This window comes from Triticum aestivum, chromosome 6A (genome assembly GCF_018294505.1).
Source record: "Triticum aestivum cultivar Chinese Spring chromosome 6A, IWGSC CS RefSeq v2.1, whole genome shotgun sequence".
Taxonomy (NCBI): Eukaryota; Viridiplantae; Streptophyta; class Magnoliopsida; order Poales; family Poaceae; genus Triticum; species Triticum aestivum.
Window position 1 is genome coordinate 442,988,969 of NC_057809.1, and position 17,912 is coordinate 443,006,880.

General features: G+C 45.7%; 3 protein-coding genes across 3 annotated transcripts in view; 1 reads left to right on the forward strand and 2 right to left on the reverse strand.

The window, feature by feature from the left end:
- Positions 1-2,033, forward strand: part of LOC123130705 (E2F-associated phosphoprotein) — a 2,826-nt gene extending 793 nt beyond the window's left edge. Inside the window, exons 2-3 of the mRNA XM_044550524.1 lie at positions 147-312; positions 1,588-2,033. Coding sequence (XP_044406459.1) covers positions 147-312; positions 1,588-1,843 — 422 coding nt within the window. The 3' untranslated portion in view covers positions 1,844-2,033. The remainder of the gene's footprint in view (positions 1-146; positions 313-1,587) is intronic.
- An 823-nt stretch (positions 2,034-2,856) lies between these two features.
- On the reverse strand, positions 2,857-4,314 carry LOC123130706 (uncharacterized). Its single transcript, XM_044550525.1, has one exon. The coding sequence runs from the start codon at positions 4,247-4,249 to the stop codon at positions 2,975-2,977; it is 1,275 nt and encodes a 424-aa protein (XP_044406460.1). The 5' UTR covers positions 4,250-4,314; the 3' UTR covers positions 2,857-2,974.
- A 1,380-nt stretch (positions 4,315-5,694) lies between these two features.
- Positions 5,695-11,418, reverse strand: LOC123127809 (putative PAP-specific phosphatase, mitochondrial). The gene is made up of 9 exons (XM_044547651.1): positions 11,171-11,418; positions 10,940-11,069; positions 9,804-9,906; positions 9,479-9,714; positions 9,334-9,393; positions 6,836-7,218; positions 6,401-6,479; positions 6,245-6,295; positions 5,695-6,139 (listed from the first exon to the last, which is right to left on the reverse strand). The coding sequence occupies exons 1-9, from the start codon at positions 11,344-11,346 to the stop codon at positions 5,981-5,983; spliced, it is 1,377 nt and encodes a 458-aa protein (XP_044403586.1). The 5' UTR covers positions 11,347-11,418; the 3' UTR covers positions 5,695-5,980.
- Positions 11,419-17,912: the final 6,494 nt, after the last annotated feature.

The following is a 17,912-nucleotide window of genomic DNA, read 5'->3' on the forward strand; positions in this document are numbered from 1 at the left end:
CAACCCCACATGTAAACCTTGTTCTCGCTCCAAAGAACTAGGCTCCTGCAATCTGGCAAGGTGCAGCACATGCTCATGAATCATGTTCTAATAAGTGCTCTTAAGTAATTGTACTGATTCGCCAATTTTTTTTTAATTTGGTGCAGTGTCCAGCGACGACGAGATAGACTACTCCGTGGAGCCCGAGTTCTACGACCCCGCCGTAGACGATGTTGATGAGCGCTGGGCGCACAAGCAGAGGAAAGGACGGACTTCTGACGCCGTGCTCAGCTGCCCCGCGTGTTTCACTACCTTGTGCCTGGATTCCCAGAGGTAATCCACTTGATGCCTCACATAGGGTCTCGTCTCAGAGACTAGGGGGCTCTTTGGACTATAATGCCTTTACATTTTTATTTTTTTGTACTTTTATTATGCTAAAAAAAAACTATAAGGCTTTGCAGCAATGTTTTTTCCTAATGGCGAAGATTGCAAAAAAAAATTCTTTAAAGGTGAAGACGGAACAACTTATATCTGTTACACAAGTACTATTGGGATTGTGCTGTGACTGCCTCTGTAAACATGTATAGGATAATTGCATTAGTTTGATAAATTCATGGAGAGATTTAAGTGGTACTGATTCTATAATCATGTTTAGGGAAGTTGGCATATTGTTAATACCGTTAGGAATATATGTGAGTAAGTATTTTTCAGAGCTTCCGCATCTCTGCGTCATACTGATCAAGTGGCTGTAAGAAATAATAGAATCTCTGCATGGTTTATTTGTCTAGGATAACTGTGTACATCTCAATTGTTCCTAAACGTTTAATTTCTTAATTTGGCTTTGCTTATGTGAGAGGTATTATCCTGGAAGCAGAAACCACTGTTTTAGATTAGCATGTGCAATCTATCTTCATAAGCTTATTCTATGATGAAATGTTACATAAATGCATCATTCTTAACTGTGCCTGTTTGTTTCCTCGTTATGAATTTGAAAAAGTAAATTTTGTTTCTACTGAACTCTTAATCTGGTTTGTTTGAACAAGAATGAGAATCCCACAAGTACAATTTGTTTGGTGTATGTTGTGAAGTCTGAAACATGAATATATCTGATTAATTGTTGTATGTTGTGAAGTCTGTGATATGATTATCTCTATAAACATTACGATGTTGTTTTGCTTTGCACAATGCTCAGAAATAGCTTGCTTTGCACAAGATAACGCAACTAACCGTGATATATACGTGTTGGCCTCCCGGCTCAGATATGTGCTGTGTTGTACCGAGTCCAGCATGGTTATGTTCTTAGACCAAGTCCTCTTGCCACCCATCATGTAATCATCTGTTTCCCAAGCCTTGTACAGTTAAACTATATCCACGCAGAAAAGAAACATGTACACCAGATAAAGTTGTCACTGTACTTCACAGCTCCTTGAGGATTCAATCGAAGCTTTCACTTCAGAACCCTGAATGCTTTAAATATTCTCAGTTATCTGTCTTTCTGATTGTTCACCTTTATATTGGTACTGCTGACAATAGATTTTACAATGCTTAAATTGGTATTTTATACGAACACCAATACTAAAATTGTGGATGGTTTTTTCTGATGTTCAGGCACGAAAAGTATGTAAACCAGTACCGTGCAATGTTTGTGTGCAACTGCAAGGTCAAGACTGATCAGATTCTACGGGAGGGGAAAGGAAAAAGGAAGAATCGGAAAGTAACGGCTGTTGATTCTGCTACACCAGAAGTTGCAAACAAGGGGCCAGTTTATCACCCTGTTTGTTGTGAGATCTGCTCAACTGAGGTTGGAGTGTTTGATGAAGATGAAGTTTACCACTTCTTTAATGTCATTCCTAGTAACTCATGAACCTTCTGATGTTGTGAGAATAGTTCTCGTAGTGCTGTTTTTTGTCGATCCAGAGCTGATGTGGTAGTATGTGAATTATTTTTTCTTTTCATGATATCAAGACAAAGTTAAACCTGCCGTCCTTCATGGAAATTATATTCTGGCATCATGGATTTGGATTATCTGAAATGACAGACTTTTCAGAGGGGAAGAACCATCCTTGCAAAAATGGAAGCAAATGGATAAACATGAATTGGACATTGTAGCTTATAGGCTTGAAAAGCAACATGTTACTATCTTCAAGTCATGGCTTAGAGGGAATGTGTCCTTTCCTTTCAAAGTAGGGAGATGTGTTTCTAGAATGACCTATAACTGTATTCAAACTCGACAAAAATTACAAGTACAATGCTTTAGATTAGAGTAGATCTGAGAAATCACAGAGTAACTCTTGTAACAAAGAACTACTCCCTCCGATCCATATTATTTGTCGCTAGAGAGAGTACAAAGAAATTTTTCAGAAACATCTTCTCCATGATATCAATCTTTGGAATACGAAATACGGCCAAGGCTTTAGGGTCAGTCCTTTTGGGTGGCTTAAAAAATAAGCTGTCTCTTCCCAGCTTAAACATAAATTTCTTGAGACTTTTAAATTAGTTACACCATCACTAGTTTAGAAGCCTTAGTGAATAAGAAAAACGGTTTATGTGAAAAGCTAGAGATTAGATAGCTTTTTTTTAGTCTGCCAAAAGAACTGGCCCTAGTAAAGTGAACTACAGCCAAATCGAAACAGCGAAAATGTCACTCATACACCTGCACATACTTCACTACCTTCATATATTTTAGAAATCCTCTTGAGTCGCCCATCCAAAAGGATGAAAAGTCATAATCCTTGAACATACTTAGGTTGGGGATGATCCTCCAGAGATAGATGTTGTCAAACTATAAGATCCTCATCAAAACGCTAAAGAAGGACTCCAAAGTCACAATGAACCACACCAACAACAGCGACAGAAATATCTACCACAAATTCATCAGATCCATATGGAGAAATATATGAGGACATAAACCTAACAGTTTTGCTAAAGCACATCTAAACCTAAAATATAATTGGACACATCTAAACCTAACAGTTTATTGTGGGGATTACTCCATTTACATTTTTTGAGGGATTACTTCACCATCCACTTTCATGTACGGTAGTAGCATCCATCGCATATCGCGGAAAAAAGGTGGTCTCTCACGACCACGCCACCCTGCCTTGGGCTGTGGACAATCAAGGCAGCCATGTCGAACAAGGTTTTCTTTAAACAAGTGTGGCATGGCGACGGTCCGGTGGCAATCAAGCTTGTGATGTTTCTGCACTCTCCCCTTGGAATCGCACTGCAACACGCAGCGCTCGCCATGGACCAGCACGTCTCCCTCCAGCGACACGACTGCCACGCCGGAGAAGCGGTCGATGTGATCCACCGAGAGTGAGAACTGGAGCTTGCAGAACCAGGCAGGTTGCTCGTAGTTCGGCATGACCCAGAGCTGCACCGTCCTCTCCCCGCGCACGGTCATGGTAAGCATGCCCTCGAGCTCCAGCAGCGCCCGTCCGTCCGCATCTACGTCGGATGGGCTCATCCACCGGAACGTCTCCGAGACGGTGTCGAACACCAGCAGTTGTCTGTCGCTCTGGAAGCTCTGCGGCAGCCAGTGCAGGTTGCCGGAGACGAGGGCCGGCGGCGACTCGCAGGCGGGGCGGATCGTATTCTGATCGGACAGAAAGTCGGGGGAGGCAATGCGCCTCTGGACCACCTTGTGGCCCATGGTGAAGACCCAGTGCTCGGCACGACAGAGCCGGTGGGACAACAGGATATGGAAGTTGCCGGAAGGGCGATGCACGTAGAAGCCGATGACGATGCTGCCGTTTTCGGGGAGGTCGGCCCAGCAGCGCGTGGCAGGATTGTATGCATATATGCTCCATCCGTGGGAGATGAGGAGGACGCCGTCGCAGGAGCCGTGGACGTCGAACGCGCTGGGGTGCCACAGCGTCGCCGGATCGATGTGCCGGAAATTGCGGTCCCGTCGCGGCCGCTTCTCCTCGGACTCGACGGCGTGCTTGTGCTCTTGAGCGACGGCGAAACGGAGCACCGGCTGGGACGCGCGAGCGCGGAGGTCGATGCCTTCGATGCGGACGCGCAAGTACGGCGGGTTCAGTTCCGGGGATGCTAGGCTGTCGTCGCGGTAGAGGCGCAGCAGGGGCATGTGCGGCTGATGTCGGCGGTGGGCGTGGGGAAACCGGTCGTCGTCGATGATGCTGCGCCACAGCTTGCAGATGGCGCGGGAACGAAGGACCGCTCGGGCAGGCAGGCGGGAGATGATCTCGGGGATCAGGTCATCCGGGATGCTGCTACGAGTATCAGGGGATTCTCTGTGATCCGCCATGGCCGACAGGGTCAACAACTCAACACGTCGCAATCACGAACTACAAGGATACGACGCGTCCAACAAGGCCAGAGGCCAGGGTATATAATACTCGCTCGCTCCCGATAAAATTGTGTTAGATTTGTACTCGCTCCGCTTTCTAAATATTTAAATATTTGTCCTTATAAAGATTTCAACACGTTCGATTTGGGACTCAAACTCGGATGGGCTGGCAGCTACCCCAGCTGCCCAGCCAACGGAGGTACTATCACCCATGCATTATGTTAGCTTGTAATTTATCTTACCATAATGTTGATGTGATTGTATAGATAAATATTATCAAATCATGTTCGTGATTTATCTTATATTTTGTTGAGAAGTTTAGTAAGTAAATTAAAATGAAATTTGTTCAGAAGGTAAATAGATCAAGTTGATTTTCATACGGCGAAGATTGGAGGAAAGAGTGATGGTAAGAAAAATGAAACATGATCTTACACTCTTTTTAGAGTGAATTCCACATTTTATCCCTATATATGCATTTGTGACACTAATTACCCATCGAGTAAAAATTCGTCTAGAATACCCTTTTTAGAAGCTTTGGGCCCTTTTATTCTGATGCATGTCCATTAGGCAAGGTGTAAGGTGACGTCCGGAGTCAAAAATATCTGGATGATGACGATGAATGAAACAAATGGACAAGAGAAGTCTGGACATGATTGTCAATAATGTCCTTTGATCTTTACACTTTTTTTTAGGAATCATTGGCACAACATGCAGATCTTATCTAATATAAACAAGGAAAATGCAAAATTAAGGTAAAACCGTGTTCCAAAATCTGATATTTCAACAGAAGTTTCACTAAATGAGGCAATATGTGTCACAAATGTACAACTTCAAGGTAAAAAGTGAAATTGACTCTCTTTTTTTAACTTTCAACATTCTGGCTTCACATGATAGAATTGTTTCCAAGGCGTGTATTTCTTTTTTACTTTCTTCGACCAACAAATTCATGCACCAGTAGCCGATGATGCCTTGTAAAGTCAACATGGATTACAACAAGAAGCCAATGGCAAAGCCTGTCTTATCTTAAGCTTGCCATATAGCCTAGAGAAGACAATAAAAATAAAATGTAGAATGGTTATCTCTTATTCTTATCTCTAATAACAAGACCCTCCTAAAAGTATGGTGAGACCACATTGTTGGTAAGAGATCGTCTCTTAATTAAGAGAAGGTGAGTCTTTTCTGCTGATTTCTCTTTCCTTCACCTCAACTAAGATGGTATCGTAGTACATGTGCTAACCTTTTGGCGGGCATTGCCGACTTCTGCATGAAGACCCATAGGAAGGTAAGTCGTTATCCTTACCCTGCGCTGGAGCGATGACTGCTCGTCTGTTTGAACTGATGGCCAAACATATTGTATGGTGCACTACTGTCTACTGTCAGATTGGAGGCAAAAGGTTCTAGAATTTGGCAACCAATTGGATACCAAGACGGCTAATAAGAGGACAATCATGTTTAGCCTGTACAGCTTCTGAATGGCATTGCTTAAGCAGCTCAGGCACCAACTATTCAGAGAGAACATCTGTTTTCTTCATGTAGATACATTTTGGTATCAACACTGAAAGTAATCTGCCAAATTTTGTGGTTTATCTCTGTAACGCGAGAAGTCATGCAATCTAATGCTCAGCCAGACCACCTTGGTGAAAAGAAAGTGAAAAAAAGAAAGAAAAAAAACGTGTTTCAGTTCTGAATCTATTCAACGTTGCTATTTTTGTAATTTGCTGAGACCATTTCCACAAGCTTGTCATGAAGAGCACCGTTTGTCGCCAGAACACCACCCGAAGGATAGATGATTCTATGCCCGGTTAGGTCAGCTCCAAAATCCAATGGTTTCCCGCTCCAATCACATGTCTGTCAGTTTTATCAATTTAGAGACTCATAAGTATAGCTATAATGTTAAGAATCAATAGACAAATGGACATTTCTTGTATCCCTGGCCTAGCAAACGTGACATACCTGACCTCCAGCTTCCTCAACACAAATTACCCCAACAGCATGATCCCAAGCCTATGTGAATAGCCGGAGAAGAAAGGATCAGTACAAGTGCAAACTAAGCCAGCAAGCTGTCTAACTTGTCACACAGTACAACGGAAAATTCAAGCAAGAGGTCACCTTGAGTAGTTTTTCCGCCCGTGCTAGGAGGATAAAAACTGACATTCTCCCACAAGCTACCAAGAGATACTTGGACAAGCTAAAAAAGCAGCAACAATAAGGTCAGATCACGGTAAATCATGTATTAACAAATCGATACGATATTAGTCTAAGATAGTCACTACCAACCTAAGATAGATATTTTCTAGGAAAACTAAAAGCAATAAGGTAGCAGGGCAGCAAAAGAAAGAAAAAGGATGGCTCCATTTCAGATTATGCTAACAACCTAGTAGTGAATAACATCTTTTTGAAATATCCATTGAGAACTTGTTAGGATGGCGATAAAATAACTGCCAATCCTTAAAAAGCCTTGTGCTGATTCACTAGGACCATGTTTAAATTGGTTAGGAAGGTAAACTAGAATGCGTGGATTGTCACGAGGAAACTGCAACATACCTTCCACCGCAAGAATTTTGGAGAAGAATCTTGTTCTCATCTCTCGGCTCAGATTCATCCATTGTCGAGCTGAAGTGGGCAGATAATGGCATCATATCCCAAGTATGGCTATCAACAATGCAGAAGCGTGCCATCTGTGCAACTGAACAGGGATCAACAGAGCATCTCTTCCAAACATCCGGTGCCGTTGTCAATTGGCCAATCTCAGCAGACATGGGCCTAGACCAAGTACCACAGCCTACATGAGACACCATAAGGATGCCATGGCCAGGACAAGCCGCAATACTTTCATCTTCCGTGTCGCCTACGGTAGTCTCGGTCAAATTTGGGCATCCCATCACTCCTACTGCTAACTTTCCATCCACCACAAGAGCCAAACCCACCTAAGGACCAAGCCAAAAAGCTTCATATTGGAAGAAAGAGAGTAAGAAAACAAAGTGACTAAGATCTAATGTTAGAAAACCACTGAGGAATAAATCCTTATCGAACAGTGACCAGATAGGAGGAAACATACTTCGTATTCAGACATGCAAAACTGCTGGATTTTGATACTGAACGATGAGTCAAAAGGAAATGTGCCTCATAATTTTTTTGCATATGTGTTCTTACCCTTGGTTAATCAATGATTTATTTGAATGAAAGACTAGGTATAAACGTCAAGCTACAAACCTCAAAAGTATGACAAACCACATAATGCTGATTATTGCTTTTGATGCATGCATCCGAATTACCAATGCTACAGGTAGTGGCTGACCAAAGTATGTGGTCGCTACTCACTCCGACGGATGCCAGGGGCGTATGGTTACTGGGTCTATCCGGTGAGAGACGGTAGCACGGGCTATCTTCAACCGGTTTGGATGGCGGTCATGTAATAGGATAGGTGTTTAGTTTCCTATCTTCTATATGCCAGTCGGTTGTGGCTTTTTTTTTCTTTTCTGTTTTTGCTCTTTGTGAGCTTTGTTTACCTTTTAGACCTGAAGACTTTGTTGAACCTTTTACTTGTTTAATACGCCGCATGCATCGATCTGATGCAGAGGCCGGGGATAACCTCCTTTTCGAAGAAAAAAAAGGTAGTGGCTGACCAAAGTATTGGAACAAACTACACAAATAGTGTCGATACAGATAAATATAGGACAAACCCAGTGCTAGAAGTTCCCACACCAGGTGGGTCCGGGGAAGGCGAAGGATTATATGAGGTAAGCCTTACCCTTGCATGGTGCAACGCAGAGATGCCGCATCGAACCCAAGACCACTTGGCACAAGTGGGGAGTACTTCACCACTGCCCCAGGCCTGTCCATAGTGTCGATACAGATAGGCCTGGGCGTTCGGTTGCACCGATCCGCTCGGTTCGGTTTCTCGGGCTATTAAGGAATTCGGTTTCGTGCTAATGATGACCGATCGGTGCTCTAGAAAGGGTCTGTCTAGGACACATCTATTTTTTTGTCCACTCTGTTTGTGGTCTATTTTTTTGTCCTAGTTTTTTTTTGTTTCTTGTTGCTGCATTATATATTTGTGGGAGCTTAGATGTGACATTTTTAAAAAACATCTAGATGTGAATTAGACAAACTGTTCTGGAAAATATCTAACCGAGCGTTCGGTCAACCGATGAATTCGGTTCGGTCTCGATCTTAACCGAAGTTATCGATGTTCTGCAGCTCGCACTCTCTATCCAGATCGAAGCCGCTGACTCACCTACTGCCAGAGGAAAGCAGAAGAGGCGACTGGCGCTGAGAATAGAGATGAGATGGCGTCGCCGCGTCGGCCGCCGGGATGGAGAGAGAGAGGGTCATGCTGCCACCCGCTGGAATGGGGAGATAGAGAGGAGATGGCGTGGTCCGCCGTGATAGAGGGAGCGACGACATGGAATCTGGTGGCGGCTGCCGATCCACCTTCGCTGGTTGCTGGGGGAAAAGCAGGGCGGCTAGGTTGTTGCCGAGTGGGGATATCCAGATATGTGTGGTCGATGCATGTGGGCCGAGGCAGAGAGCTACGGGGGGATTAGCAAACGTGAATACATAGTCATGCATTGCGTTGGGCCTTCTACAATTTTTGGCCCATATCACGTTTATTCGGTCTGTTCGGTGTTTTCGGTTACGTGATGCCTAAAACCGAGTTGACCGAGATAAATTCGGTTTTGCAGAAGTCATCACCGAAGTTCTGGCCGAAATAATCGGTTCTGGTCTATTCGGTCTTGGTCCCGGTTATTTCGGTTCGGTAGTTCGGTCAACGGTTAATATGCCCACCCCTAGATACAGATAATCCCACAAAAGTAAGCATGGTCAACACGAATGTGGCTACCAAGAAAGACCCATGAGTCCCATGCTTGTTCGATGGGGAAAACATTTTTTGTGCATGCATGAATGTGCAGCCCATAACGAAGTTGTATGCTTGTGCGGTTTTGTAGCATGCTCTAACAATGGCTGTTTTCCAGATTTCAGTAGTGACGTGATCAACAAAATCTAATCATGAGTCATAAAATGCATACAAAGAAACATACCACATACAAAGAATCCTCCCCTTTCAAGAAACCCTTGGTACCATCAATCGGGTCAAGTAGCTACAAAATTAAAGCATCATCTTTATTCACTGGAACTAACTTTTGCAGATCTGGATGTATGATTAATAAAACTTTCATAGCTTACCCAATAAGTAGCAGGATTTGAATCAAAGGAGACAGCATCCTTGCCTCCTCTGTCAATAGCTCTCAGCACATCATCATGAGTTAAAGGAGGACCGTTGTTATTCACATGTTTTGTGAAAAAACTTGAAATGGACTCAACAAGTGTATTACTCTTACTATCAGCAGTATTAGAGGACCGTATAAATGCTGAGTCCTCTTCTGCCACCAGAGGTATCGATGGGAACAGTTGTTGTAGCTCTTCGAATGGGATCATGGTAGAGGTGGCATCAGACAACGGTGCAAAGTGCATATCATATGCTGAACTGAGGAAATGAATTATGAATTACCAAAGCTGATAAGGGCCTGAACTCCAAAATCTGCAATTGTCACATGAGTTTGATCGTTCTTTTCAAGAATCTTCTCGTCACCTACAAGCATTGATGCCCTCACCTGTCAAGGCAATCAATTTAACCAGCAAAATAAGCTCAGGTTGCTCGATTATTTTCAGCGACATGTCGGAAAAACATTTAAAATTTAAGAAATCATAATTGGATGATGGATGATAAATTGGCAACTCTAAAAGTTGAACATTCGGGTTTAGTATAGTCTTTTTCCTCTGAAACCTCTGTTGTTGGTAAACCTGACTAAAACAAAATTGTTTTTCTGCTGCTAAACAAGGGTAATTTTCTGATAATGGCTAAATCGTATCTGTTCCAATCTTGTTCTAGACATGATTTCAGTTTCCTGTCACAGACATATTAAATTTGCAATGCACTATGACCTATCCTGGCTATTGGAACATTTTGAATGACTAAAGTGGTGCTCTAGACACGTTTAAAAAAAGTTTCATAAGCTGACATAATACTGAGCAGACTACATCCTGCTTCAAAATATTGGTGGTTCACTCTGTGCTATATTTTCCTGTGGCAAACTTTATGCCAGAGAAGGAACTTCGCACACGGGAAGTCTCATGGTTTTATCAAAGCTTCTCCATGTTGGCATTGCTGAAGATCAACATTATGGAGCTCCACACAAAAATGCAAATTAGTTGATGATTTGTAAAATCGCTGCTCAGCTCTGTAGCCGACTAACTAGCTGAGTTTTCAGTTCAGGAAAAAATCTACTGCAACTGAGCTTTGGAACGCCCAAAATCCGCACACACAATGCCGGAATCTGACTTTACCAAAGGACCATATCAGTTTATTAGTATTACACTACTACCGATATCACCGAACGGAGATTAGCTTAGCCCCACGCCCAAATCTGACAAGCCTCCAGTTTCTCAAACGGACACATCCAAAGGAGAGGGGACGGTCCCTGGTTTCCCTTTTTTATCTCTTAATGCCGTTTAGGCTGAACTGCTCCTCTAAGTGAGCTGCTGTATAACTGGAGATCGCGTTTGGTTTCATGCTGGTAATGGAACCGGGGAGGGAAACCTCCCTGTTCATCTAAAAAAAAAGGAGAGGGGACGAGTTGAACTCACATCCACGCAGAGGCGGCAGGCGCGCTCGACGGAGGCGACGGCCGCGGCGAGCTCGCGGTGGTGGGAGGCGCGGTCCGGCGGGAAGGGTAGCGCGCACACCTCATGCGCGACCGGTGCCGCCGCCGCCGCCCTGTGCAAGAACAATAAGGGGTGAGCCAAAGAGGTGGCGGCTTGCTGTCAGAACTGACATAGTTGGGGTTAGGATAGTTCGGAGGTCGGCGAGGGCACGACCTTACGGAGAGGCGGGAGGGAGGATGCACCGGCGGGGCGATGAGCCTGCACTGCCGGACGACGAGGAGGCGGTGCGGCGGAAGCGAGGGGTGGAGGAGCGGCATGTGTGTGTGCGTGCGCGCGTGTGGCGGGAGCAGAACGGCCGACTCTTTTTTTGCAGGGATGCGTGTTCGCATGGACCGCCAACGCGGTACGGGATAGGGATTACGTGACGCACAGATGTTGGGCCTGCTTGTCCGAGTCTGCACCACTTCCGTCCCCTTCTGAAAAATATTTTTTTTGGTCCATCTCGCTCCAGCTAAGGTACGATATGATTGTCCCTAAAAAAAAGGTACGATATGATTGTGTCCTGCTGATATCTCTACTGCTGCTATGATCAGCAAATTTTAAACCTGAATTTGCCGCTGGCCCTGACGTGGACCACTTCTTAGCCGTTGATTTCTTTCACAAAGTGAATGTGAATTGATACTGCTTATCAATTTATCATAGCAAACACAACCGATCCAGTGGTTCTAATTTCTGGAATTCGCTGAATGAGCTCGCGCGTCAAAATGAGCTGTGCTGGATTCTTCTGGACTTGTCCACACACTACACCTGCACACCTCCTGTACCCTCACGTGGTGGTGCTTAGAAAAGGTTCATTGTGATTGTTTTCTTACGTACTCATCATTTAAAGACATACGGTATCTCTTTTGCTGCCTAAGGGCATGTGCAATAAGGGCGGCCCCATAACAAAAAGTAGTTTAGGGCATCTACATTTATTTTTTCTCTCAAATGCAAGCTACCAGCAAACTTCTTGCGACGGCCGCTACTAATCAGTGGCTGATGATGGGGCACCCCGAAGCCCCTTTGGTGGATCCATGGATCAAGCTGAAGATCACAGACGATGCACTGGGCTTTGCCTCTCCTTCCAAGAAGCGAGAGACTGGAACAACAACATTCTCAAGCCCGATCTCAACCCTGACGGCCACCTGGTCGCCTCAAGCTGTGGCTGCGCCCCCGCTGAAGTCTCGCAAAGCCTCCCAAGAATTGCTTGCGCTATGTGCATGTTGTGTTCCTCGCGATTATGTCTGCATGCTTGATGTAATTTCCTTCTCCTAGATCTTCCCTGAACTGCTCCTCTCAGTGAGTTGATGTATCCCTAAACGACTTTGTGGTTTCATTCATATAATGGAACGGGAAGGAGCCCCTTGTTCTTCTAAAAAAATGCAAGCTACCACTAATAGGTCTCATTAAGAAATAGAAAATAAAGACTCTAGTACACATGCATCTTTACTTTTCACGCCAACCTTTTTCAGCTTTTGACACTGAACCACATTTTTTCTCTCCAAGCACCTGTCTCCCATAGAGGATCCTGCTTCTCTATCCGGTCCTACATGGCATGTGAGGCATCACCCTGGGGCTATGCATCGTACATGCCCTAACAAAGAGCCTACTTGTATAGCATGTGCCTTCTACTAGTATAAATAGTCCGGTAGCAACGATGTCATTTGCACTCAAGGTTATTGAGGGCATGTACAAAAGAGGCATCACCTTCCTAATGCCTCACCTCTTCCACCTAAGTAAAGATAGATGAGGCACCATTTAGTTTCTCAAACACTCAACGCATAGAGCTGCCCCATCAAGCCCATGTATGACGTATACAACCTTGCTTTTTACCTTACTATACATGCACACAAGGAGAAGCTACCTCACACCGTCTCTCGCCTTTGCCCTCTCTCTCTTGCTTTTGTCACTAGGAGGCTACTTCCTCTGCAGGATCACGCTTTCATCTGCAAGCTACTGGTTGTGCCTACGTGGACATATTAGAGTGACGTCAAGCGCTGGGGCAGCCGTCCACAGTGGCGCGTTGGCCATGCCCTGAGTGATAGACTAAAAGCAAATCTAGCAGAGTCACGTGTTGATAGTCTTCACATACCATCCATCAAGCTGGAGCCGATTCTCCTCGAACGAGAAGGAGCAAAAGTCGTCCTCCTCGCCATCGCAGTTGCAACAGACGAAGAGTTTGCTCGGCTGATCGAGATCGTGCTTGAGTGGACGATGATCGACCGAGGGTCGGCGTCGCAGTCCCCTTCATGCAACCGCGGTGTTCAAATCAGACGTCGTGCGAAGGAGGAGTCGCCATCCTTGCCGCGTGGCCACGGTATAGATCAGACGTCACATGAAGGAGGAGCCTCCCTCCTTGTTGCGTCGCCAGCTGGGCAACTCTTGGCGCCAGGTCATCGTTGAGACGAAGCCCGATCACCAGCCATCCAAGCAACGTCCGCGCATGGAGTGCTATCTCCCAGGCACCAAAGTCGGCGGCGCATTTGAAGGAAATATGCCCTAGAGGCAATAATGAAGTTATTATTTATTTCCTTATTTCATGATAAATGTTTATTATTCATGCTAGAATTGTATTAACCGGAAACTTAGTACATGTGTGAATACATAGACAAAACAAAGTGTCCCTATTATGCCTCTACTTGACTAGCTCGTTTATCAAAGATGGTTATGTTTCCTAACCATAGACATGTGTTTTCATTTAATGAACGGGATCACATCATTAGGAGAATGATGTGATGGACAAGACCCGTTCGTTAGCTTAGCATTATGATCGTTACAGTTTCATTGCTACTGCTTTCTTCATGACTTATACATGTTCCTCAGACTATGAGATTATGCAACTCCCGAATACCGGAGGAACACCTTGTGTGCTATCAAACGTCACAAGGTAACTAGGTGATTATAAAGATGCTATACAGGTGTCTCCGATGGTGTTTATTGAGTTGGCATAGATCGAGATTAGGATTTGTCACTCCGTTTATCGGAGAGGTATCTCTGGGCCCTCTCGGTAATGCACATCACTATAAGCCTTGCAAGCATTGTGACTAATGAGTTAGTTGCGGGATGATGCATTACGGAACGACTAAAGAGACTTGCCGGTAACGAGATTGAACTAGGTATTGAGATACCGACGATCGAATTTCGGGCAAGTAACATACCGATGACAAAGGGAACAATGTATGTTGTTATGCGGTTTGACCGATAAAGATCTTCGTAGAATATGTAGGAACCAATATGAGCATCCAGGTTCCGCTATTGGTTATTGATCGGAGATGAGTCTCGGTCATGTCTACATAGTTCTCGAACACGTAGGGTCCGCACGCTTAACGTTCTGTGACGATTTGTATTATGAGTTATGTGATTTGATGACCAAAGTTTGTTCGGAGTCCCAGATGAGATCGGGGACATGACGAGGAGTCTCGAAATGGTCGAGACGTAAAGATCGATATACTGGAAGGCTATATTCGGACATCGCAAAGGTTCCGAGTAATTCAGGTATTTTTCGAAGTACCGGAGAGTTACGGGAATTCATATTGGGCCTTAATGGGCCATACGGGGAAAGGAGAGAAGGGCCTCAAGGGTGGCCGCGCCCCTTCCCCATGGACTAGTCCGAATTGGAATAGGGAAAGGGGGTGCCCCCTTCCTTCCTTCTCCTTCTCCCTTCCCTTTTTCCTATTCCATGTGGAAGGTAGAATCCTACTAGGACTAGGGAGTCCTAGTAAGACTCCACACTTTGGGCGCGCCCTATGAGGGCCGGTGTCGGTGTCAAAATCGGCGGATCTCGGGTAGGGGGTCCCGAACTGTGCGTCTAGGCGGATGGTAACAGGAGACAAGGGACACAATGTTTTTACCCAGGTTCGAGCCCTCTCGATGGAGGTAAAACCCTACTCCTGCTTGATTAATATTGATGATATGGGTAGTACAAGAGTAGATCTACCACGAGATCAGAGAGGCTAAACCCTAGAAGCTAGCCTATGGTATCATTGTTCTTGTCCTACGGACTAAACCCTCGGGTTTATATAGACATCGGAGAGGGTTAGGGTTACACAGAGTCGATTACAATGGGAGGAGATCTATATATCCGTATTGCCAAGCTTTCCTTCCACGTCAAGGAAAGTCCCATCCGGACACGGGACGAAGTCTTCAATCTTGCATCTTCATAGTCCAACAGTCCGGCTAAAGGGTATAGTCCGGCTATCCGGACACCCCCTAATCCAGGACTCCCTCAGTAGCCCCTGAACCAGGCTTCAATGACGACAAGTCCGGCGCGCAGATTGTCTTCGGCATTGCAAGGCGGGTTCCTCCTTCGAATACTTCATAGAAGATTTTGAACACAAGGATAGTGTCCGGCTCTGCAAAATAAGCTCCACATACTGCCGTAGAGAGAATAATATTTACACAAGTCTAATCTGCTGACGTATTTCATAGCGTGACATCACGCCACAGCCAAGCCTTTATTCGAATCGTTTTTACTGTCCCACCTCAGCGCGTTTTGCGAGGCAGTTTCCTTGGCACGTCTTGTCGAAGCAGAGATCGTGTCCCCTTTATTTATGGGATCCTCATCATTATGGACATGGGTAACCCAGTCGTGCCCATTGGTATATCCCCTCGATCAAAGGTAAGTCCCAAACGGTCATGGGGAGGGCTCTTGGTATTCAACCTCTTATAAAGAGACCAAGGCTTCACTCCTTTCTTCCGATCTTAATCGAATCCGCCCCTCGCCTCGAGTTCCAACACCCAAGGCTCCAGATTTAGGCGCTTCGGACCTTCGACAATGTCCGGCTCCGACCTTCGAGGCCGATGGATGCCTTCCTCCGTCATGGAGGAAGACGTGTTAAAGCTGAGAGAGGCCAGGTTTTTGACCGGCGAAACCTCGCATAGGCTGCCTGCTCAAGGGCAGGTTATTCCCACTCCCAAGCCTGGTGAGAGCGTGGTGTTCGTGTCTCACTTCCTCCGAGGGCTAGGCTTCGCGACGGATCCTTTCGTGAGGGGACTCATGTTCTATTTGTTGGGTAACGTAGCAGAAATTCAAAATTTTCCTACGCGTCACCAAGATCTATCTATGGAGAAACCAGCTACGAGTAGAAAGGGAGTGCATCTACATACCCTTGTAGATCGCTAAGCGGAAGCGTTCAAGTGAACGGGGTTGATGGAGTCGTACTCGTCGTGATTCAAATCACCGATGATCAAGTGCCGAACGGACGGCACCTCCGCGTTCAACACACGTACAGCCCGGTGACGTCTCCCACGCCTTGATCCAGCAAGGAGAGAGGGAGAGGTTGAGGAAGACTCCATCCAACAGCAGCACAACGGCATGGTGGTGGTGGAGGAGCGTGGCAATCCCGCAGGGCTTCGCCAAGCACCACGGGAGAGGAGAAGAACTTGGGAGAGAGGGAGGAGGGCTGCACCAAAGGCATAAGGTGTGTTTGGGAGGCCCTCCTACCCCACTATATATAGGGATCCCAAGGGGGGGGGTGCGCCAGCCCCTAGGAGATCCAATCTCCAAGGGGGCGGCGGCCAGGGGAGGAGTCCTCCCCCCCCCCAAGGCACCTAGGAGGTGCCTTCCCCTGCTGGGACTCTTCCTTTAGGGTTTCCCCAGGCGCATGGGCCTCTTGGGGCTGGTGCCCTTGGCCCATGTAGGCCAAGGCGCACCCCCTACAGCCCATGTGGCCCCCCCGGGGCAGGTGGCCCCACCCGGTGGGCCCCCGGGACCCTTCCGGTGGTCCCGGTACAATACCGATGACCCCGAAACTTGTCCCGATGGCCGAAACAGGACTTCCTATATATAAATCTTTACCTCCGGACCATTCCGGAACTCCTCGTGACGTCCGGGATCTCATCCGAGACTCCGAACAACATTCGGTAACCACATACAAGCTTCCTTTATAACCCTAGCGTCATCGAACCTTAAGTGTGTAGACCCTACGGGTTCGGGAGACATGCAGACATGACCGAGACGTTCTCCGGTCAATAACCAACAGCGGGATATGGATACCCATGTTGGCTCCCACATGTTCCACGATGATCTCATCGGATGAACCACGATGTCAAGGACTCAATCGATCCCGTATACAATTCCCTTTGTCTATCGGTATGTTACTTGCCCGAGATTCGATCGTCGGTATACCGATACCTTGTTCAATATCGTTACCGGCAAGTCACTTTACTCGTTCCGTAACACATCATCCCGTGATCAACTCCTTGGTCACATTGCGCATATGATGATGTCCTACCGAGTGGGCCCAGAGATACCTCTCCGTTTACACAGAGTGACAAATCCCAGTCTCGATCCGCATAAAACAATAGATACTTTCGGAGATACCTGTAGTGCACCTTTATAGTCACCCAGTTACGTTGTGACGTTTGATACACCCAAAGCACTCCTACGGTATCCAGGAGTTACACGATCTCATGGTCAAAGGAAGAGATACTTGACATTGGCAAAGCTCTAGCAAACGAACTACACGATCTTTGTGCTATGCTTAGGATTGGGTCTTGTCCATCACATCATTCTCCTAATGATGTGATCCCGTTATCAACGACATCCAATGTCCATAGCCAAGAAACCATGACTATCTATTGATCACAACGAGCTAGTCAACTAGAGGCTCACTAGGGACATATTGTGGTCTATGTATTCACACGTGTATTACGATTTCCGGATAATACAGTTATAGCATGAATAAAAGACAATTATCATGAACAAGGAAATATAATAATAATACTTTTATTATTGCCTCTAGGGCATATTTCCAACAGTCTCCCACTTGCACTAGAGTCAATAATCCAGTTCACATCGCCATGTGATTAACACTCACAGGTCACATCGCCATGTGACTAATACCCAAGAGTTTACTAGAGTCAGTAGTCTAGTTCACATCATTATGTGATTAACACTCAATGAGTTTTATGTTTG